This window comes from Aquila chrysaetos, chromosome 1 (genome assembly GCF_900496995.4).
Source record: "Aquila chrysaetos chrysaetos chromosome 1, bAquChr1.4, whole genome shotgun sequence".
Taxonomy (NCBI): domain Eukaryota; kingdom Metazoa; phylum Chordata; class Aves; order Accipitriformes; family Accipitridae; genus Aquila; species Aquila chrysaetos.
The window spans coordinates 67936050-67960752 of record NC_044004.1 but is presented as its reverse complement, the minus strand read 5'-3'; the positions used below and the strand labels follow the sequence as shown (position 1 = coordinate 67960752).

The 24703-nt window shown below is 38.7% G+C and overlaps 1 protein-coding gene across 1 annotated transcript in view; it reads left to right on the top strand.

Annotated features, from left to right (window-relative positions):
- The window catches only part of ARHGAP10 (Rho GTPase activating protein 10), a 154170-nt gene that overhangs the window by 123430 nt on the left and 6037 nt on the right, over positions 1–24703 (top strand). The window contains exons 20-22 of the mRNA XM_030006584.2: positions 5167–5329; positions 18968–19099; positions 20559–20650. Of these exons, the coding sequence (XP_029862444.1) occupies positions 5167–5329; positions 18968–19099; positions 20559–20650 (387 nt within the window). The remainder of the gene's footprint in view (positions 1–5166; positions 5330–18967; positions 19100–20558; positions 20651–24703) is intronic.

The following is a 24703-nucleotide window of genomic DNA, read 5'->3' as shown; positions in this document are numbered from 1 at the left end:
AGAAGCTGAGTTCAGATTTCTGGTATGGAGTGCCTGAGAGCCTTTACTATCTGAGGCTCATCCAGACAAGAGGGAAGAGGAATTGCTAGATGAGTTAAGTCTTAGTCTATATAGGTACTTTCTTACCTTGTGGGGAATTTTTGTTGTGAGAAGGGCTGACATGAGGCAGGGAAGGGGGGAAGGAGGAAGGACATTGGGGTTAGAAACCAAATAGTAAGTAGTACCAGCTAGGCACAACCAGTAAATGGTTAGGATCAACCTAAGCTATCTTATTTTCTAGATAGGGCTGGTCTGAAATATGAACAGCCATAAAGGCAAAGCATGGGTATCTGTTGCAGAGGCACAGTGAAAGCTTCAAGGTTTGGATGAGTGTTGTGATTAGAACAGTGAAACAAGAAGATAATTTAGGTGACAGTTTAAAAAGATCTGAGCAGTCAAAAAATTTAAATAGTATGCAAAAGGTGGTGAGAATGCAAAACCAGTTTTAACTCTGTTGAGAGTAAAATTGGATCTTATGCCTATTTGTGTAGGATGAGGAGATGAATTGTAGAAGCAGCTCGGTGGCACCTCTAGAAAGATGGCCAAGCTGAAGGCCGAAGGCACTCATAGGCTTCCCACAAATATAACAAAGAAAAGGTGAAGAGTTGATGCCTGGAATGTTGACAAAAATTTATACATGTCATACAGACTTACTTACTGCTTTTATACTGAGAACCCTCATGTCCTTCATCTGTTCTGGCACTCTTTGGCACCCAAGGATAAGAGTGTAATGGGAGAGAAAAGGGAGGGAGATTGACATTTTTTAGGGAGATAAAATGAAGGCACCAAGAACACTGAACTGTATGCTCAAAGAATGATATAAATGAGTTTTAAAAGAAATCACACCTTCCCTACTTTATAGTGTAAGACCTCATTAGAATTCAAGTGGTAGAAAAGAAGAATAGGAAGTTTCTGGAGCTCCTCTTCAAAAGGACCTGTCAGTCCAATGTGGCAGTCAGCCTTTTCGTAGAATTGGGAAACCTGACAATGCTGCTCACTGGAGAACAATGCTGGAGGTAAAGGAGAGTGAAGGGAGGGAAACAGTAAAAATATTAGGCTACCGATATTAGGGAGCCCCTGAATTCTGAGGTAAAAGGAAAACCATAAAGCTGATTCAATTCCAGCAATGTCCTTAACACACTCCTCAACAAACAAACCATGTCAAAACTTTAAAGGCTTTTTAATCTCCAGCAGCTTAGGATCTTTACTGGCTCCACAAAGCAAAATACAGGAAAAGGGCAGTGGGGGAAAAAAGAGGAAATAGCTAGCAGTCAATATATATTACAAGTTTTGAAGAGTTGTTAAAAAGAACTTAGCTATGAGAATCGATGTGGGATTTATAATCAGCAGGATCAAGCAGAAAACTTCAAAGGTAGGCCTGTTGTAAGGTGAATATTCTGAGTAATATGAAACCATCTAACTTGTCCTGAAAAAGTTCTCTGGTCATGGGGTTGTATGGCTTGGCAATGTTAATTTTTAAAACATTTTGTAGCATGCTGAAGACGTTTGAAGAAACTGGAGGAATGCTAATGTAGAGCAGTATTTATAAAGGCAAATACAAATCCTTGATGATATATTTACATATGGGACAAAGTTAGGAGGAATTGCAAATAATGACAGTGGTAGTTACATAGGAGTTGTAGTCCTGTGCTAAGCTGCACCCATTCAAAGAAAATAAGCTTTGTTGTATTGAGAAAAAAATTTACAGATTTTAGAGGAAAAATGTAGCCTATAGCTACAGAATGGAGGACTGCATCCTTGTAAACAGTGACTCTGCTAAGTCTGTTAGTCACAGTGGGCAATCAGCTCACCATAAACTATTAATTCAAAGCCATGGCAAAAAAGTGCCGGCCTTGGATGTAAGAACAGGGGATTGATGAGTAAGAGTAAGGGGTGGACTTAATGCTCAGTGTGGCACTTGTGGGACCACAACAAAAAATCATGAATTCAGATCTGATGTACACTCTTCAGAAAGAGCTCTGGGAAATTGTAACAGGTTTATAAAATAGGTACATGATTTCAAAACTGCAAAATCCCTTACAGTAAGAGATTTAGTGTTCTCCTTCTAAAGGACATCGTTTAAATACCTTCACATGGCACAAAAAACGGATATGAGAGATACTATAATTATTAGCAAGGCATATTACATGGGTCATGCCTGAAAATAAAACCTAACAAAGTGAAGGTACATGCATTAATCCTTTATCATCTGCTGATGTCTTCAAAGACTCTTTGGAAGATACAGTTTGGCCCAGCATGAGATGGGCATTAATCAAAAGCAGGTTGTTAAGCTTAATCGAGAGATAACTAGATACAATTCAATGGCCTCTGCCTGTACAAGAATTGCTATAATTTCTGAAGTTAGCAGAAGTTTTTGTCACCAACATACAGGGTGAAATCTTTGTACTGTTGAAATTAGAGCAATGACGCTGTATTTCGAAGAATTGGGTTTTGAGCATATATTGTTTTTAATCATGAAAATCTGCTAGATGATCATTAGTCATCTGTTTTTGCAGTTATACAGAATTGCCTTTTCCTGAATAAAGGTATTATTTTACTCTACAAAAACAGATAATTGAAAACATCAGAAATGTAAAGTATCTTTGAACGTGTTTTTAGAGGGTGTTCACTTAATCCCATAGAATTTAGCAGGCATTTTCCTGTTTAAGTACCTGATTTGTTTTTAAGTGTTCAAAACCTGATCTTATTCTTGAGAGTGCAATGCGGTATTGACCATGAGAAAATACTGGCTCAGGAAGGAAGGGAAGGAAGAAGTAAAATTTGAGGAGAGATTTAACACACAGTTTCATTTACGGTAATGTCAAATGCAATTGCCTGTATACTGCAGTCTCCAGTGTAGACTCTACTGTGCGTGACTGAAGTGTTTAGTATTTTTTACTTTCTCTTATGTGCTCTGAGAAACGATTCAACAGAAAAATGTCTGCTTTCTGTACGGAGGTGCGGTGAGTTGGTCATATTCATAATATTTAAGAACAGATTAATACTCCTTTCTATTGCTGTTTTAGTAACGTTAAGTGAACGCTTGAGGTAAACGTGGCCTTCTAATACAGTGTACGCAGTTTGATAATCTGGGTTGCATTAATACCACTATTTTGAAAAGAAACTCTGATGAATTAAAAGGACTTAAGTCTATTTAGTTTTAAGGAATTCGGTTTCTTTATAAAGTAAAATTACTGTCTGATCTCTCAGATCTTTATCATTGTGACACATACATCTGCAAATGAGATGTAATTAATTAGTTTTTACCTGACACTCCTACGGTTCTCATGCCATGTCATGTAAACGTGAGCGGCAGCATCGTGGCCTAGGTGCAGCGAGGAGGTGCAAGGTGAGCAGGATTGGGCTGGAGTGCAGGTGACTCTCTTTTCCCAGGTTAACGTTCTCCTCCTCAGAGCTTACCATACTTTGATACTATAGGCTAATTTAGATCCTTAAATTAGCAGCTGCTTTAGGGAGAAATTTCCAGATGATCACTTTTATCATTTTGGTGGTTTTAGTTGTATGTCATTTTACTCTCCAGGGAAGTTGTTCTCTGAGAGTTGCTAGGAGGGCGTGAGGACGAGATGGCTGGGGAAGCGGGCGAGTGCTTCGTTAGCTTTCTGCTTTTGAAGCAGGAGGAATTGAACTGGTTGAGGCAGTAATAAAGTTGTGAGAAGGATTTTATCCAGTGAAGATGGCTTTTCGTTGTCCACATTTCATTGTTGTTGCATTTTTAATTAATTAAGAAAAAATAATAAAGACATCATTGCAACCATACTGCTTAGCTTGATGGAGTAGAATTAAGCTCGGTGGTTTGCTGTGCTGATGCCAATTCACTTAGAAGTAGAAAGTAATATTGTACAGGACTTTGTCTTCTATAGTACTGTATATAGGAGATATAGCTTGTCAAGCAAGCATGATATTTTAACAACTTTTGATCATATTATTGTGATGCTGTGTTAGGACTTGGTGGTTCATTTTTTCCGCAAAGCTTTTGGCCCTGAAGGAGCAGAACTGTTTTACCAAGACTGTGGGGTCAGCGGCATCTAATCCATTCTAGAGGGACTTTTGTGATGTTATTTAGCAGAGCTGTGGGCCATGTTCACCAGTACTAGTGGGAACAGGATGGACAGAGGAGGAAACGAAAGGATGCAGGGAGCCTTGTAAAGGGTGGCTGGAAATGACCCTTGTTACTGTTAAATACTAATATTCTGAAAACAGCCACAGGCCCCATTCGAGACTGTGGGCTTATCTGTGCTTTAATGTTTGCAACGGTCCTTGTTTCATACACCTCCTTTAAAACTTATAACATATACAGCTGATGTTTAAATAAAAATTTAAAAGGGAAAAGCTATGTGAGTGAAGGTTAGCTTTTCAGTGAAGAATGTGCTGTTTGGCTAGATGTGTCAGCATGGTTTGCAGTGAGTGCTGTGACACATTGGTAATTTCTTAACATCCATGGGATAGCAATGGTGTTCCTTTAATGTTTTCTTGAGCAATCATATCTGAAGGTGTTGCCTCCTGAGTGATTTTCTAAGAGTAGCTTATGAAAACAAATAGTAGACCAGAATAAAATGAGTTCTCTTAAAAGTAACACCATTAAAAAGGAGTAATAAAAGTAACGTTCTTGGGTATTGCGTGTTTGTTAGAGATCTCTTGCTTATTCTGACCTTTTTAAATTTCATTGTTTCATGTTTGATAGGATTGTGCTTATGGTACTTGAGAGCAATCATTTCCTCAAATGTGTACTAAATTGTTTTTAGAGACTGTGTTTTTAGAGAGACACACAAATGTGTATGGCCTAAACTGTTTTGTTATCTGAAGTGATGCATTTGTCTAAAAATAACCCCTAAAATCTAGCATTTCATCCACATAAAACACATGTTGAAAAGAGGGCCGGGAATACATTGTGTTGTGAAGATAGCCTTCTGATAATGATGGAGGAAATTGTGCAATGGTACCTTTTGGGGAAATGCTGGGGGATTGCTCGTCTTCCAAAATATCCTGTGAAGATGGGACTATAAGGTTTCTTCTTGTATATATTTCAGGACATTGTTACCAAAGCAGCTCCTTTGGCTCATGAGAAGATTCTTTTGGTATCCTTCTGACTTGCGGTCTCTTTTCTAGCTGACAGTCACAGCTCTCCCAGAGAAGACACCCCAACCGGGAGCATGGATTCTCTTTCTTCCCAGTCTCCGACACCTGCCTTCTCTAGTAGCCCCCCTGGGCTCCTGGATGGAAATCACCTTATTATGGACAGTGGTGATCTTGCAGGCTGGACAACAAATCTGTAAGTAACCTGAATATTAAGTAACGATTTTTTCACCAGTTTGTTTGTGCACATGAAACACATTTCCCTTTTCAGTTTGGTGGCAAGCGAGTGATTTTCCGAAATTACATAAAATTGTGGTTTTTTTCTTCTGCTACAAAAAGGTATGTGTTTATATGTTGTGCTGGAGCTTAGCGGCTACTTGAATGTTTGTAGGAAAGAAATGTTCTTTTTCTGCAGAAACCTAGTGTATTTTACTGTAACGTGTTACAAAATTTTAAGTGTTTTTTATTTAGGCAATGAATATGTAAGTTATTCTCTGTATGATGTATTACCCTAGTTTTATTTCAAGACAGTGTTAAGCTACACTTAGATGCAGGGCTATTAAGATTTAGGGCCAAATTTGGGATTTGGATAAATACGCTGTAATGAGTGTATGCTCAGGTGCTGTTGTCCAAGAACATTATTGTTAATTTCTTCTTAACAAACTAAATACCTGTTTCCCAATGAAAGTGCAGTCTGTCACTTTCAGCAGATTCTGTAGATGTTCAGTTTTTGACTGTGACTTCAGCTGAGCAAAGATTGACATTACAGTGTTAGTCCTATCTCTGTAATACATATTCAGGTTTGATAACACACAAAGCTGAACATAACTTGTTTTTTAAATCAGAAGTTGAACTTGAATTGAATTCTCTGGTTTGCTATTCATACAAACTTTAACATATCAAGACAAAGTTTTCCAGTCTTCAGTGCCAAAAAGATGGAAGGAGCACGTCTGGAGAAAAGATTTGTTACAAATATTTTCCGTAATGGCATTCTGAGTAGCCTGTTCTGTTGATGAAGCAAGTGTGTAAAATATATTTGTAGGCGTATGTAACACATGAGAATATATTGATAGCCATACAATGGGTTTATATTTCTATATGCACACACAAATAATTAACTGCTGATTAGAGTACTTATTAGCTAGAACAATATTTTCTCGTATGTATTGAAAGAATTCCTGATTTATAGGTATTTTACATAGGTGTCATTTCTTCAGTAGAGGAGTAAAGTTACTCTTTCCTTATCCTTTTGTACTGTCCACTAGTAGCAGGTAGGATTAACAATAAGTTGTATTTGACAAAAAGAGGTGCATGTGTGGAAAACATGTTGTAGATGGTATAAAACTGGAATGTCTACGAAAGCAAGCATAGCTAATTAAGGAACATAAGGTTAGCAGAACATTGATAATGTCACTTCAGAGAATAAAAGAAGGAAGTGTTGGTTTTATCCAGAGGATTCAGGAACTTCAGGTACCTTCAACCTGCAGGAACATTGCATTTTTTCCATTTGTTAATTTTCCTCAAAAATTATACTGTACTGCTATCTTGGAAACTTTTTCTGATGGCTTGAGGTTTTGTGCTTAGTTGGAAACAGTACTTAAACAGTTCTGTTTGGAAGGAAAAGAAAAAGTGCATGGTATGTGGATCCTAGATTATTCGTCAAAAGCAGTTTCTTTCTTCCTCTCACCTGTCCGTGAAGTTTGCTTAAGTGCTACCTCTGTAACAAGCCTCGACAGTGACAGAGTAGTCCATGAATGGTACCTTCTTTCTTTCCTCTACTTTCTCACCCCAGATTGGCTTCTCTTCCCCTTCTAGTTCTGATGACTCAGAGGGCCTTGCCTTAACAACAACAAAAAACCCCCCAAAACCAAACCCAAACCCAAACCAGCCCCACTGTATCAATGGCAGAGGTAGATGTGTAGCAATGGAGAATGTACTTGGTGGACTTCAGCAGTCATTGTGCATCATGGGGTCCTGGGGCCAGGGAAAGGCAGTGGTTGACTTGCCATTGTGTAGCTGTGGTAGCTCTCATAGCTCCAGGAAATGTAGCATTGGCTGTTGAACTCTGCTTTGGTCGTACATTATTCTCATAAATTGGAGTATCCCAGAATTAGGTGGACAATAATCCTTTCTGTTTGTGCAGGATTTCAAAACGTTTTGCATTTTGTGCCAAATTGGAACAAAATCAATTCTTAAAGTCTCGGTATCCTCTCTAAAATAGTATTGCAGGTCTTCACTGAGCTACAGTAAATACCATACTGAGTCTAGGGGAGATGGAAATACAAGAGGATCTGGTTTCTCAAGTTTCTGCTGATGTTTATAACACATGGGTGTTACTTGTAAGAGATCGATCATTATAGAATCATATAGTCAACAAGGTGATGGTGACTGCTTTGTGGTCAAAAGAGTTGCTTGCATTGTTTCCAAGGGGAGGGACATTGCATTATGGGTCAAGATACATCAGATATTCCAAGGCTGGTTTATATCAGTAGTTTGCTTTAAGCAAGATCACGTCATGGATAGCAAGAATACTTTTTGTGGTATTTGTTTTCAAGAAAGGAAAAGCTTGTTTTTTCCTGAATGATAGCTTTTGTCACCATGATGTTTCCTGGCAGAGTTTTTTGCGATGGCATGCCCTTTCCTTTTCCCACCTTTAAAAACAAAAGGAGCTACAGCTTTCAGCATGGTGAGAGGAGCACCAAATGAAGGCAAATACACCCTCACCTCCTGGCTGACACTAGGAGGGGACTGCATGGCCAGAGTGGTGAAAGAAGCTAAGAGAGCAAGCTATATGACTGATTTGAAATGTCTCACAAGGCCCTGACTGCTCAATTGTCATGTCAGTATTTAAAGATGTACTATGCATACGGTGTAACTGGAAGGTGATGTTTCACATATGTGCCATTTTGAAGCCCTGCTAAGCTGTTGGTTTTCATGTCTGTAAGTGTGTGTCTGCCTGATGCTAGATTTTCTTTGAAAGCTCTGTGTGCATCAGACATATGCCCTGTGTTGTCATGTACTGCTGTAGGGATGAGTAGAGAGTTGGGTGATGGTTGGCTCTTACTGCCCACAGCAGGGGTGGTTCTCAGTGGAGACCCAAATTGGCTGTTCTAAGATTATTTTGCACCCTAAACATTTTTCAACCTTTTCCTGAAGGTATTTTTAACTTCACACTTCCATCTAGAGCCAAATACTATAAATAAATAGATTTTATTTTTACATACACTCTGTGGTGGAACATAGAGAGCTTTCTTCCCCTGTCAGTCATGAAGTTACAGAGTAGTTTATGTAGACACAGGACTCAAACTCCAAATACCCCAGGATGGCCCAATTACCTTTTATACTTGATGGAGCACCATGTCATAAACATGTATTGTTTGAAAATCCCTTCTATCCAGGGATGCTTAGTACAAGCTAATCTCAAGACATAAACTGGTAATTATGGTAGTGAGCTGGATAGAGTATTCCTCCCTTGTAGTGCTCTCCACTGGTATGGGTGGTGTTTTCCCTTTAAGGCAGAGCAGCAATGGCAATCTCAGTTTAATGTTAACCAAAGAATTTGCATTCTTTCTTTTTCCTCTCTGCTTTAAGTGTCTGTACACACTTGCCCTTAAGCTACAGAAATAACATTGTACAGCCATCTATCTTCCTTAGGTTCCACTGCAGCCACTGTCAAAGTCTACTTTGTTCTGACAGAGCTCCAGGTGGTTACTGTTTCTATAAGGAGAGCATGTTTCAGACTGTTTTGGGACTGATGTTGGTATAGTTTCATCAGCAGTGCATTCTCAAAGTGTGCATTATTTCCCTCAAAGCCACAGTTGGTTCTGGGGAAGAAAACCAAGTTTCCATGTTAGCTGCACCCAGTTCCTTGCACGTTCCTTCTAATTCAGATTGCCACCACAGCTGGCGTTCTGAAGGTAAGCAGTGTCTTCTAGATGAAATATGGTTATCCATATAGGGATTCTTTAGCAGTTTTCTTTGATCTGTATCTTCTGCTATTTGAGCCACTGGAAAATAGGCAATACTCCCTCTTTCAGAAATTTGCCAGTATAAAAGTTTGTAAAGTAGAATGTACAAATACAGTGATGTTTGCCATGTTGTGCTTTGGGTTTAACAAGTAGGTCACGTATTGTAACATTTTATTCTCTCCATACAGAATTACATATATTTTGTGAGTTGCCCATAATATTATTCTGACCTGGATTTAAACAAAAAAACCCAGTCCTAACCAAGTGTTGTGGTTTAACCCCAGCCGGCAACTAAACACCACACAGCCGCTCACTCACTCTCCCCCAGTGGGGTGGGGGAGAGAATCAGAAGGGTAAAAGTGAGGAGACTGGTGGGTTGAGATAAAGACAATTTAATAGGTAAAGCAAAAGCCACGCACACAAGCAAAGCAAAACAATGAATTCATTCACCACTTCCCACTGGCAGGCAGGTGTTCAGCCATCTCCAGGAAAGCAGGGCTCCATCATGCGTAATGGTTACTTGGGAAGACAAATGGCATAACTCCGAATGTCTCCCCCTTCCTGCTCCTTCCCCAAGCGTTATATGCTGAGCGTGACGTCATATGGTCTGGAATATCCCTTTGGTCAGTTTGGGTCAGCTGTCCCGGCTGTGTCCCCTCCCAACTTCTTGTGCCCCTCCAGCCTACTCGCTGGTGGGGTGGTGTGAGGAGCGGAAAAGCCCTTGGCTCTGTATGAGCACTGCTCAGCAATAACTGAAACATCCCTGTGTTATCAACACTGTTTCCAGCACAGATCCAAAACATAGTCCCATACTAGCTCCTATGAAGAAAATTAAGTCTATCCCAGCCAAAACCAGGACACCAAGCAAACTTCTAACCGTCTTTTATCCATAGCCATGAGTTTTCCCCAAACTGTTTTCTACCCTACGATTGCAAATTACCTGGGGAGTTTAGACCCTACAACCCACCCTTTGCTCCTTCCTTCAGAGTTGCTTCAAACCCTGGTTGATCTGAGGAAGGGTTGTTGCTAATCTCTCATGGCGAATGAATTTGTATTTTCTTCCTCTCTCTTCCTTTCCTAATAATATTTTTGCTATTTCTTCTCTTCTGGAAGCTGCTGCAGGTTGTTGCTCCATGCAGATTCTGTGGCAACAGGCAGTCAGTTGGCAGTGTTGGTAAGGAAAAGTATTTTTATAAAGGTGTCACCAGAAGCACTAGGGATCCATTGACAACAGATGAGGGGAAAACATAGAGTAGAAAGGGGAAGGGTGAGTAAAGAAAAACACCACGCTGGAAATTCAGGAAATAAAATGAGTTGAGATGCTCTTGGTTTGATAGCTCAATTTTGTGAGGGGAGGAGAAGGACAAAAATACAGACATGTTGTGGCCAATAGCCTGTAGTAGGAGGAGAAGGGAAATTTGAATTTCATGGAGGAGGAAAAAAAAAAAGGCAGTAGGAGAGGACAGGGCCTAACAAGAATAAAAGGTCGGGAATTACTTATGTAGGATTTGCCTAGAAAGAAAAGCGGGTGCTCAGTAAGCTATAGTGTGAGTTCATAGCATATAAGACGGTGTACGCTCCTTGCATGAATACTTAGTGCTGTGTCTGCTTTAAAAGTGGACGAAGCCTGAACTTTTGTGTAAGGATGCACTTAATACAGTGCGAGCTTTATACTGGTGTTGCAAATTGGCAATTTTTATTTAAGGTATTGATGTTGCTACTTGATCCTTTTTCTCACTTCCCCAGTTAGTGCATGTGGATCTGGTTTGTGGGGTGGTAGTATTTGTTTCTAACAGTTTTTTTGGTGAAGACTGTAAACCAGCTTAATTAGTTCCCTTTATCCAGCTCATAGTTGACCCACACAGTGAGTTATGCCAATGTTTCTGTGAAATACCTTGTAGCGTCACATCACGGCGTAGAAGAGTACACACAGAATATTAGTGTGAAGCATGTAATGTAGTGAAATTCATCCTCTGGCTTAATTTCTCTGTCCTACGCAGCTTCTGGTTCTCCTATTGCATTTGCCCAAAAAGTAAATAAATCTGCCACATCTTTTTCGTAGGAGGCTTGATAGCTGTTTGCTGGAGGATGTGACCCTGACATTACTTTCTGCCTTCCTGATTGGCACTCAAAATTATGCACCTTAATCACTCAGATTTTTATTCCTATGGTGTAAAAACCTCAAATTTTTAATAATTCAACATATGTGGTTTCCAAAGAGGAGTTTGGGATTTCTGATATTAAGAAGCTGACTGGCTTTTCTAAGCTAGTCCCCAAGCTGTTTTGATAATAGTGATGGTCTTGGTTTTGGAGATGTGTATTAGAAGGGGTTATGGATAGTTCTTAAAGTGCAATTGAAGTATGGAACAATAGTCGATCTTCCCTTTTACATGCAGTTGAAAGCCAGTGATACATGGTTTGACTTTCAGCCTATTATATTATGGCTTTACACATGCAAACAATATATATATACAGTGATAGCTAAACTAGGTATATAAATCTGTGTCTAATAAATATAGCTAAATAAGTGAAGGTACAGTGTAAGTTAGAGTCTGTAAAATACAACAATTTTTTTCATTAATGTTCTCTTGCAGTGAAGTAGGTGATAGTGCAAAAGATGCAATATCAGACATGAAGTGATATAATTCAATTAAAAAAGGGCAAGGGGAACTTTTTTTGTGGCTCTTGTGGTTTGATTATAGAATTTGCTACATGGCTTTGGTTACCTGTATCAAAATTGTTTTCAATCTTCAGCCTGCTTTATATTGTTTAGGTACTATTAAAATACTTTTTTTCCTAATTCTGTTTTATTATGCATTAGAAATTATTACTCTTGAGCATAGTTTTGGGCTTTTTAACATTTATAGCTAACCTAATCTATGCCGAAAAAGGTAATTATTGTAACTGATGTCTCCTCTTTCTTTGAGAAATAGAAGCATATTGTGTCTTAAACCATAGGACCTTGTATTTGAATCTGTCTGAAGTTCCAGGTCCTGCAACAGATTTTCTTCAGAGAAAATATTACTTACTCTGTGTTGGTTGTATGGCCTGCACGCACTCAGTTCTCAATGCATTTTGAATCTGTGGAAAGCTTGGGCTTGTCCTACTTCCATCTCCTCCTCCCAATTTCTGCACCTCCTATGATGCTTCTGACTGAAGTGTTACCTTTTTACATCTGGGTTAGCTATTGGACTCTCTTGCTCCCGTGTCTGGTCTCCTATGTGTCGGCATGCTCACATCACTAACCTTTCTTTTTTCTGAGGCGCTGCCTTGACAAGAGGTCCTTCCCTGCAGCTGTAGAGCCTATATCCTCTAATCCTAGCAGAACAGGTCATAAGGCAGCTACTTCCTATTATCTTAGAGGGAAAGGAGATCGTGCGTAATAGTGGTCTTGAGAGTATTGAATTGCCTTAATTCACAAACTCGGGCTACCTGTAGTAATTCCAGAATTTCAAAGTAAGGACTAGTTTCTCTTGCCTTCACCTTCAGTAATCAGGATGGTGGTGTTCATCAAGCTCTTCACTGACTTCCCAGTGGGCCAGAAAACCGTTTATTGATATAATGTTTGTCTTCAGCCTTTTCTGCAGTGCTGGCTATAACGGCAGCTCACCTCCAATGGATTAGTGTAGGTTTCGCTTATCGTGATGACTGATTCATTGAAAGGTGGATTACAAGTCATGTCCTAAAACACTGTGGACTGCCTTGTGTCTGTTTTCACTTGACCTCAAAATGAACCAAAAAAGCTGAACACTTGGTATTCTCTGGACTTGGTATGCGTTGTAATTAATCTTTCTGAGGATCTTTTTCTGGTAAGGAAAGATTTGTTACTGTAACTGGCCCATTGTTGTCATGAGATCTATTTGTGGTTACGGTACAATGCCCTATGCCAGGACTTATCTACAGAGCTTACAGACCCACCCCTCACAGTGCTGGGTTTTCAGAATTGCATCAGAGTCTTCCTTTTTGGTTGGAAGTCCGCTACATTATCTGCATGATCCCTTCTTCAGTCAGATCATGAGAACTAATGTCTTGTTCCTCGGCTGGAGAGTTCATTTTTGGGATCTGTGACTGCAGGGTCTCTGGGTTCCTAGGGAGCTGGAATATGCTGACTTCTGATGGTTGTTCTGGATGGAGCCACAGTGCAGGATGTGGGGTAGCCTTCCTCAAGAAGATGATACTCTCTGAGTATGTGTTTACCTTGTCCCCTCCTCTTTCCCTTCTTTCCCTTCTGCCTTTGGGGTTTTGCAACTGGAAGGGATGGAAAGCAGCCTGTCCCTCAAACCTCTTCACTGGGTGTGTATATGAGTGGGGGTGCATGGCTTGTTAAAGCAGTTACATTTCTGGGCTCAGAATAGTAAGACTCATAGTTTTCAAACTGAATCCCACCCACCCTGGATGCTGCTGTAGGAGCATGTAAGATGCAGTCCTGACAGTCCAAATACTGAAGGTACTCAAAACCCAGAGGAGAAATAGAAGCACCAATGTAAATAGCTTTTCAGGAATGTGCAAGGGACCAGTGGCCAAGGAAATAATCCAGTCTTTCTTTCATTAACTTTTGCAGTTCTTTATTGGTTCTCCCGCCACTAAAATATTCTGTTACCCAGCTCAATGGTGTATACGTGCTACACTATGGGCATCATTTTGGGGTCTTTAATATCTGCAGAGGCTTTCAAAATGGTGATGAGAGCCATTCTGCACAGCATCCTGAGTGCTTTCAGGGTCTTTGTGATCAGGCTTGGAAGAAGCTACCTGTTCTTTGTGAAATCTCAGGCTGTTCAAATTCCCGGTGAGCAAACTGATGTTAAAAGAGCCATCAGATGGCAAGGGAGAGCAGAAATAGTGGTGTTCTGCACATAACAGAAGCCTTGGAGATAGTTATTAATTTTGTTTGACTGCTGAATGAATTCCCATCAGCCTTGTTACATCTACATCAGTAGACTGCATCTATAGTCTCCTTTAAATTGGATAGTTTCTTTCTGTACTTTCTGGCGGTGGTGTGAATTTGCAGTTTTACATAAATGAAGAGTGACTTCAGTTTTAGTGTCTTGAAAATTTTTTATAATATGTAATGTCATCATCTTATTTTATTAAAAAATGATGCTTTAACAGCTGCAGAAGGCACAGTCCAGGTACGTAGCAGTGCTCTTTGCTCATTGTGCTTATTTTGCAGTTTGTTTTTGTTTCAGCTGCCACCTCTTCAGTGACTCAGCAGTTTGAGAGCTGGTTTAGCGGAGCAGGCACTTCTTTTTGTACCCTTTTGTTATGCAAGCAGAGCAATAGCCCTCATTTTGCAGCGCCTTTGAAACAGGCATAATATAACTTAGTCATGTGGTTCATACAAATAGACTTTGCCATCTCCTTTTCTTCCAGTGGGCTAGGCAGCTGGGCTTGACAGCAGCACCGCTGTGTGAGCACAGGGTGTAAGCAGGGTGTGTGCTCAGAGCAGGGTGAGATGTGGATGCAACCACTGTGATAAGCTGAAGTTTCTTTTTTTTTTCTTCTCCTCTTTTTTCTTTTCTTTTCTTTGTATGATTCCAGGGAACACAGCCCCCTCACTTTTTTCCTAAAAGGAACAGTAGTATGCTATAAGCTTATAGAGGTACATACTTTGTTTTTGCTTTATCTGAATTATCATTTTAAAATGCTTTAACTTAGGACAGCTGCTGTAGATGTTAGCTTCAGATTTGCCAGACTGGCATGAAAGATCATTTCACTACTGTTAGCTGCTTCACTGAGACTTCACAATCCAAGTTTAACAAAACCTCTATTTCAGTGCTGGCTGATGTGTTCTGTATAAATGAAGGTTCAGGAATATTGCGTGCATGTTACATAGTTTAAATTTTGGGGGTGGAGTTTCTTTTCAGAGGGAACACGGATGAGGAAAATCTGTCCTGTTTTGTCTCCAGCTTTGCTGCAACTAGGACAATTTCTAGAATTTTGTCCATGAATTCTTCTGCTCCCCAGCCTCACCAAGGCATAGGGGTTTTAACATGCAGGAAGATCTTTGTCTGGTGGTGGAGAGTATTGGATTGCATATTGAATCAGAAATAGCCGACACCTTTTGATATACTCTGTCGTTTTATAATGAAACCTTTTAAGAACACTTTCATTGAGTTTGTCAGCCAGACACTGTGATACGACAGTCATGGGGCTGCCAAACTCGTCTATGAAACAACCCTTTTTTTCTCAAGAGTTGCAGTGCAGATTCTTTTTACAGAATCTCTTCCTCGCTCTCAAGATAAGAGGCTGCTCTTTAGCTGTGTTACCTTAGGAACCAGCCAGATAAACATCCAATAAAATCTTGTTTTCAGGAGTTTGTTTCTGAATATCAGTACAAAATCTCTAGCTTATTTTCAGTAAGGCCATTTCCCCCTCCTCCTTACGCCCAACGTTCACTATGCCAGACAATATCATTTTTTCTCAAAGAGATGGTTATGTCAGGCTTTTTTTTTTTTCTTTTCTTTTTCCCCTCCCCACAGGAAATGCATTAATTTTGTTTTAGCCCTTAGGAGAAAGGATTTCTTCAACATACCTTCTTAAAGTTGAGATGCAATAAGATATGCAATACTTTCTAATATATCATCACTTTGATAAACAAGGCGTGCCAAGCTTTATAGCAAGGTAATGTTGCTATCGCAAGAATGTTTTCAAGAAAAAAAAAAAAAATTCCAGTAGTTTGTTGCTTACACACCACAACATTGGAATTGATTTTTCCTATTGAGTGAAACCTTCTGTTTTAATAATAAAATGAAGTGGTTCCTGAGATAGCCAAGTACAGTAAATAAAAAAAACCCCTGAAATTCTAGAATGTGCTTAATATTTAAAGCTATTAATATTTTTTTTCTTCTTCTTCTTAACACGGTGAAATTATTGCCATTGAAAAATGTCTATTTTCCCCCTGCTGGATCCTAGAACATGATCTCTTGCGTGGTAACCAGGAGCTGAAAGTGACAGGCAAATTCAGGAGCCGAGCTGCAGTGCTTTTGCTACAGCTGAAATGTATTAAGGGAATTCATCAAAAGTGGGGGAGGGAACAGCCCAGGGCTCCACGTACCTGCATGTCTGGAGCGTTTTTCCACTAAAACTGTTGGAGTGGCTCAGAATTTGTAGAAAACCTGCCAGTTTTTACATGCTTTTATATAATGCTGCCTGGTAAAGGACAGTGTAGTCTTGCTAGTTGATAGATTACCCTTCTTGTTGAGTCTCTGTAACTTGAGAAATAAACATGCCAGGACGTGGATCTGAACATTTCGTTTCATCTTCTGTTCCTTTATTTGCACACCTTTCCTCTTTTTTTTTTTTCTTTTCCTTTCCTCTCTGGGACTCAGCGAGAAACCATCTGGTATTTATTCCAAGTATTCTTGTGAATGACCATTGCTTCCCTGGGTCAGAGGGTATCTTTTGTGTCTTCTCTGTTCTGAGTATTGTTTTGAAATCATTAAGCCTGTGTCTTGTACACAGGCAGTGTGTGTTGTTCTAGAGCTGATCAAGTAAATTACATAGATTAATATGATGCATGTTTCAATGAAATATTTAACAAATGGAAGATTTTATTATTCACTTGTTGAAAACCAAACAACACACATCTGAGGTATGCACTAGAGAAGACCACTTGGTAGAATATTCTTGAATCATGATTAGTTTGCATTAGAGACATTTTAATACTCTTCTGGCAATATACTTGGAACATTATTTTTCTATTTTCTGTAGTTTTACAGGTTTCAGAAATGAGCCTGACACCAATCTTAATGTTGGAATTTATTTGAATTGAATAAATAAGAGCACAAGGAAAATGTTTTTTCTTTAAATATCAGGATTCTTTTAACTGTAATAGTTTAGTCTATGCAAGTAGCATACTTTTATTTAATTCACTTTTGAAAAAGGTTCACCTTCTATGTTATTGAGTTAAAATTAATTCTGCACATATACATTGTGTGCAGAATGAGGGAGAAATAATCTACTTTCTAGCAAACTTTATAAACTTTACAGTACCATTGAGAAATTTTTTATCCTCAGTATTTAGAGAAAACAATACAAATGCCGGTGTTCACTGTTTGTTTTTCTTCTCTGAATGAAGTCACTTTTAGTGGAAGGTTTTGTTTTACCTGGGGAAGATTTTTCAATGATTACATAAAAATGGGAGGAAGAGGACAAGCTCAAGTAAAAGTAAAACCCCAAATTATGTAGGTGCTGGTCTTCAAAGCTGTGTAATTATTGGAAGATAGAAATAACTACGTAGTGGAAGATTCAGAAGTGGTGAAGCAGACTAGATGTCCTCTTCCCAAAGTTAAGCATGAAATATGTTTCTAGTCAGCACAATTCAGCTTTTCATTCAGTTTACTACATTTGATTCCTTCCTTTATTTGGTAAATCTGATAGTTTTAAAAGCAGAGCATGTTTTGATAAACCCTTCTGGTTATGATTCCAGCACATTTATGTTTCATTTTTATTAGTGGAATTAACTGTAGAATGCTGTTTCTATATGCTGTGAATTCCAGTTTTCATCCAAATGCTGCCTGACACAGATCCAAAGGAAAAGCTATTGTCTTGTTAAATAAGGAATGTGCCATTCACCATTTTATAATGTACTAAATTTAAAAATTAATAATCAAAATAAATGTCTGCTTGACTATGTAATTGCTAGAATGACTATGAGATATATTGGCTAGGAAAATCAGTTTGTAAAAGTTGAATTTGGTTGTAAACCATGTTATGCAAACCAACAATAGTGATCCTTTCTTCTAGAAATTAAATATCCCAGTGCACAAGAAGATTAAAATTAGCTATGTAAGTTAGGTTTCCTGCTTTCTTTTATTCATTTATAATTATAACTGGGGTGATTGTTGATCCCTTTTTTGCTTTTGGTCAATCCACCTTGATTAGGTGTGTATTTATACCCCCACAAAAACCTTCTTGACTGGATTCCTAGATTTTGGTGCTACTTTGCAGATTTATGCTATCTAAGAGGTTAATCTTGGAATAAGAAGAACTGATAAATGCTATATTGCGAAGTCTGTACTACTGAGTGATGATTCCTGTGTGAAAGCTGTGTGCAAATGATTTTGATTCTGTTTCTGCTTAGGAACTGCTTGAAGTCCAGCTCTTTCTTCCAAAGATATGCTGACATTAAATGTTTGGACTATTTGTTGTTTTGTCCATGCAGTGAAAGAAAGACTTCCAGTGCTGGAATGCTTTAGTTCTTTAAGGTGTAAAATTAGGAACATCCTTTATGTTGGGGAGGACTTTGTATGTTTTTCAATGGCTAATAAGTTTTAACTTTGGCTGCTATTTCTTCTCCTCTTGTGGCAGCTGTGTTCAGCCATTAATTTAGTACATATTTGAACAGTGTGTTCGTGAGGGCAGCCACTGAGGCAGCATCTACGTCGTTATGCGAATGAGATCTCAATCCAGAGCCAGCATCATGATCCCAACGTTGTAATAGCTGCAGCCTCTTTTGACATCTTCCCAGTTGTACATGCCTTAGTACAGCACTGTGAAGATTTTTAAATAGATTCATCAAAACTTGTAAAGGCAAAGTGGCAGCTCAAATAATAGCCTGCTATATGCAGTTTCATTGTATCTATCTTTATTAGATAAGGAATGTGGAATTTTGTTTCTTTATTGGTTATGTCATACATCTCGGGTGATTCGTCTTAGCTTAGGATGTAGGGCATGTAGGAGAAATACTTTCAAGGACGAAATGCAGAATCATATGATGGCCATGTCTGCAAAATCAGCTCAACATTATTATTGGGTTTGAATTTGAGGATCTAACTAGTTATGTAGTTATGAAGATTCAAACATTTTGGTATGAAAAGAAATTTTACTCACCTTGTTAATTCTGCCTTGCATATATTTCCTCTTAGTCCTGGTCAAAGCCGCCCGTCGATGGTCTCATGGATGAATACTCCGTCTGCTAACCCAGCTGCCACAAATACTGCACCATCCACTTTCTTCTTCCCTAACCCTGCCACTGGGAGTGACAGAGCAGTGGAAAGGTATGATGTACACTTCAGCTTTTGCTGGTTATTTAATTTGCCTCCTTTTTTCTGTGTCTTTTTAAAAATAGCTAATTCATGTCTTCTGCAGTATGTGAATGATTATCTCAAATCAAGAAATGCAACCTTAGTGATTTTGACTGAATAAAATAACGGTCTACTTTATTTTTCCTTTGAACACCTTCCTTGTAGAAGGCAACCAGATTGAGCCAGTGGCTTGTTGGTTAATACAAGCAGACTTTGATTTGGGTGGTTAATTCATAGAGTCTCTCTACTGCAGTGATTCTCTTACAGTGCCTTTTAAAATACAGATTCTTTCTTTTCTGTAGCCACCCATGTCAAATTTAAGTTTCTCAACCTAGCCTTCTTGCCTCTGAAAGACTTCCCCATGTCTTTACCTGTCTCTCTGGTTTCATTCTTTTTTTTCACTCTTTTGGCCTGCTTTCCTTCCACCTTGTTTCTGCTTCCTTCCATGTTGTCCATCTTTTGAAGTACTTTTGCTTTTTCCTTTGAAGGTCTTCACCATCTTAGCTTTTTCCTTCAAGTTTTGTAATATTTGCTTTACTAATTAAAGTAGTTGGGTATGTTCATAAATTCTTTCCAACACTTGGTAACAAAATTCCATTTCTCATTACTGGTGGCATTTTGCACCAGAACTGCATTGTCTGTTTGACTGCAAGTTCCTTGGGGCAGGGAGAATCTTTCCCAGTGTTTTATGTGTAGTTGTTGTTGCTTGGACTCAACAAAAGATGATTTAATGGTGTGGGTGCTGTGTCTAAACAAAGCATCATTGGGCAGCAGCAAACGGTCAGTTCACAAAGGCGTGATTAAGAAAGATGTGCCAAAAATACTTAAATTTTCCAAGATCTCTGCTTATGGTACTTGGAGAAATGAGTACAATGGACAATTTCATATTGATGGCTTATTACTGAGCATCCTGAGAACACCTCTGAAAGACTGCCTGAAATGTTAGAAATCTTACTGCGTTTAGGACAAAACAGCATCTTCAGCCTAGCCTAGTAATTTTGTATTGTAAGCAAATATAAAAAGCAAATTCTGTACAGTAACGGTGAAAAGCTGAATTGCAAGATTCGTGAAGAAACATTTCAGAAGATATAATGATGATTAGTCTACAAATTAAGTATAGTACACTTTGCCTACTATTGATTTAATTACTGATTAGCACTTGGCAAAATTTTAACTGTAGTTGAAAGTCGAGTTTACCATAAAAACAAGTGTGCATAAAGTCGGGAGTATGATATTCAGAAATGCCGACAGAAAGCTGTGAAGCTTCAGCTTTGGCGTTTGTGTATATGAATTATAAGCCTGTAATGATGCATGTGAGATTGTGTTTAAAGTTTTAGTCAGCTCCAAATGAGAATGGAGAGAGGGTGGTTGAGAAAGGCAAGTGTCTTTGTAATAGTCAAAAGTGACTATAGTTTATAATTTCATTTTTCAGCATTGCTCACCGAAAAGCAAGAGCAGTTTATCCATGTGAAGCAGAACATAGCTCTGAATTATCATTTCAGATAGGAGCAATTTTTGAAGATGGTAAGTACTGCTTGAGTAAATATAAAGCAATGAAAAACAAATTGAGAAAACTGCTAAAACGGCTTTGGATAAAAATACAAGCCTAACTGCTATTCTGCCAACATTGCTGATGGTACACAGTTGGTGACGTAGAAGATTTCTGGTGCACAGAAGCTACTTAGCATGTACTTAGCACTATGAGGCAATGCCTTTTATATCGGGTGAGTAGACACTTTTCAATTTGTCTAATTTTTCAGCAGCATTTAAATGTGTGGTAGTACCAAAAGAGGTGATTCAGCAATATCATCTTGGCCTATGAAACTATTTTTTTAAATGTGAACTATCATTGTAAAATAGCATTTGGGCTTTCATTTAAAGAAAAAAAACACCCCTGTTTAAGGATTTTCAAGCAGGCAGAGCTCCAGGTAAATCAGGTAATCACTGGAGAGAAAATGGAGTGTTTATTTTTTGGATCAAGGGGTGCCTTAGTGTGTGTATGTACTTATAGAAAAAGGAATATTCACTGAGGTGCAGAATGAAGGCCTGTGTTTAAAGATTTCTATGGACCCAAATATAGTATCACACATGAACATCCAGAAGGTGATTCCTGTGCTCGAGACTGTGTTGCTTCCTCAGTGAGCTTCCGTGGCTCTACTCTTCAGCAACTGCACAGGGACTTCAAACTGATAGGAACAGTTTTAGTTTTTAAACCTTACACCAATGACTACTGTAATACAAACTCTGAAGATGCAGAAGATGATGTTAGAGCGTAGTTTCTTCCTATTGCAAGGAAATTCCTGTTACAAGAAAGAGATGGTATGGAATGGCTCAAAAGGGCCTGGACAAATTCAGCAATTCTTGTTAACTGAATGAAATTTAATAATAATTCTAAGCAGAAATTAATTCATAGTAACAGCACGGTAAGAGTGTTGTTTGTTACAAGACCTTGATAAAAAAATACATTCATGCTAAAAACCGGAAGACTCTTAAGTTTGGCCAAATCTTCATCCAAATTTTGTGCAGACTAGGGTATTCACAGTCATCTGAGAATTACACCCCTAAGAACCTTGTGAGTATTGAGACTGGTATTTTAGTCTTTCAGTCTGTCTAGAGGCAGGGGGGTAGTAAGAGGTATACTGGCCTCTAAAGAGTCTGGAAATTCTGCAGTGATGCCTGTTTTCTTCTCATCCATTGTCAGCTTTTAGCTTGCTACTAGGTCAGAAATCTGATATGTGCTTTCCAGAGGGAAAGTGGTATTTAATTCTGCATGACCAAATGCACTTAGGGGATGTACTGCCCAGTCATTCAAAGATCACGTGAGAGTCTTTGGTTGGGTGTCCAGTAAAGGAGGAGTATTCCAAATTCCCAGTTTACATCCAGCAGGAAAAAAAGAAAAGTACACAGTCTAAAACAGCTGGAAAACATCAACCTGCAGGCATTAAAAAGCTAACTAAACATGTCTTATATTTCCCAAAATGCACCCTGTTAACTCTGTTAGCACTGGATCAAAAGCGTGTGTGGGAAAGTTTGTCTCATAAATGAAAATCTTTTCGTCCTGTCCTCCCCAACCCCAGTAGAATGTTCCTGATTTGTTTAATGAGCTGAAACAAATGGGAAGTTCAGCAGAATTTTTTTTTTTTTTTTTTAACGCACGTATAACAACAACAACAGAATTGCACAGACATAGGCATCTCCTTCCCCTTCTTTGTGATGCTTATTTTAAAGCAGACAGATCATAGGACATTCCTGTCCTCTCCCTCCTCCCGAACAAGTAAATAGTAAGCCTGGTCCAGACTTCAGTTCTGCTTGTTTTGCAACAAGCAACTTCTGCTTGTAAGGTGGTCTGGGGTCCCCACTGGGTTCTTCCCTACTAGCACCCACTTTACAAAAATCATACTTGATGTTTCCTATTAGAGCTGCCTTGCAGGCAAATCACGTCTGAATCAAGTTAGGTGGGAAACCTTTTAAAGATGAATTAGCTAAATGATTGCTCTTTTTAAAGTCTCTAACACCAGTTATTTTAATTTAAGTTTTTTAAAACATGACTGATAGGGATCTTCAGCAGACATAAAACTGTGTACAGGAAAAAAAAAGCTAGTGCATGGGGGAAAAGATCTGATGCATAGAAGAGAGGCATTTCTAATGCAGAACAGCAAGGGCTGCACACCTGTTGTGTTGGCATGGGATAAGAAAGTCTTTCAAGAAGCAGTTGCTTGTGCGTCGCGCATTTGTGTGAGAGCAATGTTAAGATTCTTTTCTTGTGCAAAGAGATTGCTAGAAGTTACAGCAAAGCTGCCGTGGTTTTGGTGCATTACAGCCTCAGTTGAGTTTTTCAACTAGAGAGTTGGATTGTCCAAGAACAGGTACAGAATTCGACTCATTGGCAGCTGTGGAGAAATGTTTCAACTGTAAGACTCTTTTTCCATTTCATCATACAAACAAGGTTGGAAGCTTGGGAAAAGGCTGTGTGGATTGCATTTTGAAAACCTAACTGCAGATTTCCAATGGGAAAGATCACATTTCCTTAAATACATTTGTTTTGATTTATTCCACTGTATCCTGGTTATTTTATAGGCATTGTCCTTGCCCTGCAGGGCTTTCAGCCTAACGTAGGCTGTGGGTTGGCAGAAAAAAAGAGGAGAGCGTGCAAGTAATAAGGCAGTAACTGGACGTATGTAATAACTTAATGGTCATTCCATAATGGTTTCCAATAGGTTATGTCATGGATGGCTCTGTCAGTATAGAAGGGTATGCTCATTAAAAGCGCACACCAGTCTCCATATTTGAAACCTCTGAAATGCCTTTTCTTTTTGCACTAGGCACCCTTGTGTCTATGCTGGGATCAGATTCCAGTGAATCAATTCAGGTTCTTTAGTTACTCAATTTAAATTCCCATATGCCCTAATAAAGCCCCCAAATGAAGAATTAAAGTAATAATACATCAATTCTGCAGCTCTACCAATAACCTTAACTATCAAAGTGACAACGCATCAATCAAGTTGACATACAGCTAGTATCAACCATTAAAGTAACTGTTAAATTAATGTCTACTAAAAAGTGCTGCTTCCATTAGTGAAGGTTTTATCTGTCTCTCCTTTCTCCACCCTGCCTGTCTCACTTTTCTAATACTGTCTCTTTCGCCTCTCACTGTTTGTTTTTTTCCTTTCTCTTCCCTCTCTTTTCTGCTTTGTTTCCTTCTCTTTTTGTTTCCCTTCCCTGTTCTTCTGTTTCGTCTCTCTTGGTCCATAGATGTTGATTGCAGCAGTTCTCTCTTACCTGTTGTTATCCTGAATGAATCTTTCTGGCTGCTCTAGCCTGAGACAGGATAATGGCATTTAGTGAAATACAGTCTAGCACCTGTCATAGCTGCTAAATGTAATATTGGTGGAAGAAGGTAAGAGTTTAACCTTTACTCCTGTCTCTATTTCACGTTTCTAAATGGTGAAAAAAAAAATATCTGTTTGTGTCTCAGGATGACAAGGTTAGATTTACTAATATTTTAAATTAAGCTTTACATCACCTGATAGGAATCTGTATAGAATCTGAACATTTGCATATTCAGGTGTTTTCAATATCGCATCTATATTGTGCTACCCCGAATCCCACACTCTTTCCATTAAAGTGTCATAGAACATAAACGCTAAGGTGCCATCTGTAAGTTAAAAAGAAAAGGCAAAGTTTTCTATTTAATTGAATTGTGTAAGAAAATGAATAATGTAATCTGAACAATATCCACTGTTTGTTTTGTTGGTTTTTTTTTTTTTTTTAAATCTTCAATTCAATTTACCTTAGGCTGTGCCAATATTTTTATTTCCCAGTCGCTACAGGCTATATTATTGACAGCACGTAACAATATAATTCAAGTGGTTAGACACAAAGCTTGAAGAGTTTGCAGCTGGATAAGGGCACATATGGGAAGAAGTAGAGTATGATCTGAGATTGAGAGAGACATATGCTGGCTGTATATTTTTGTTGTTGTTGAAGCAGATATTCCCAATAATCATGGAAAGAATAATCAGACTGCCTGGCATTGAAACCTTGCCAGCCTTGGAGCCAAGTGTTATTGAATTTCTG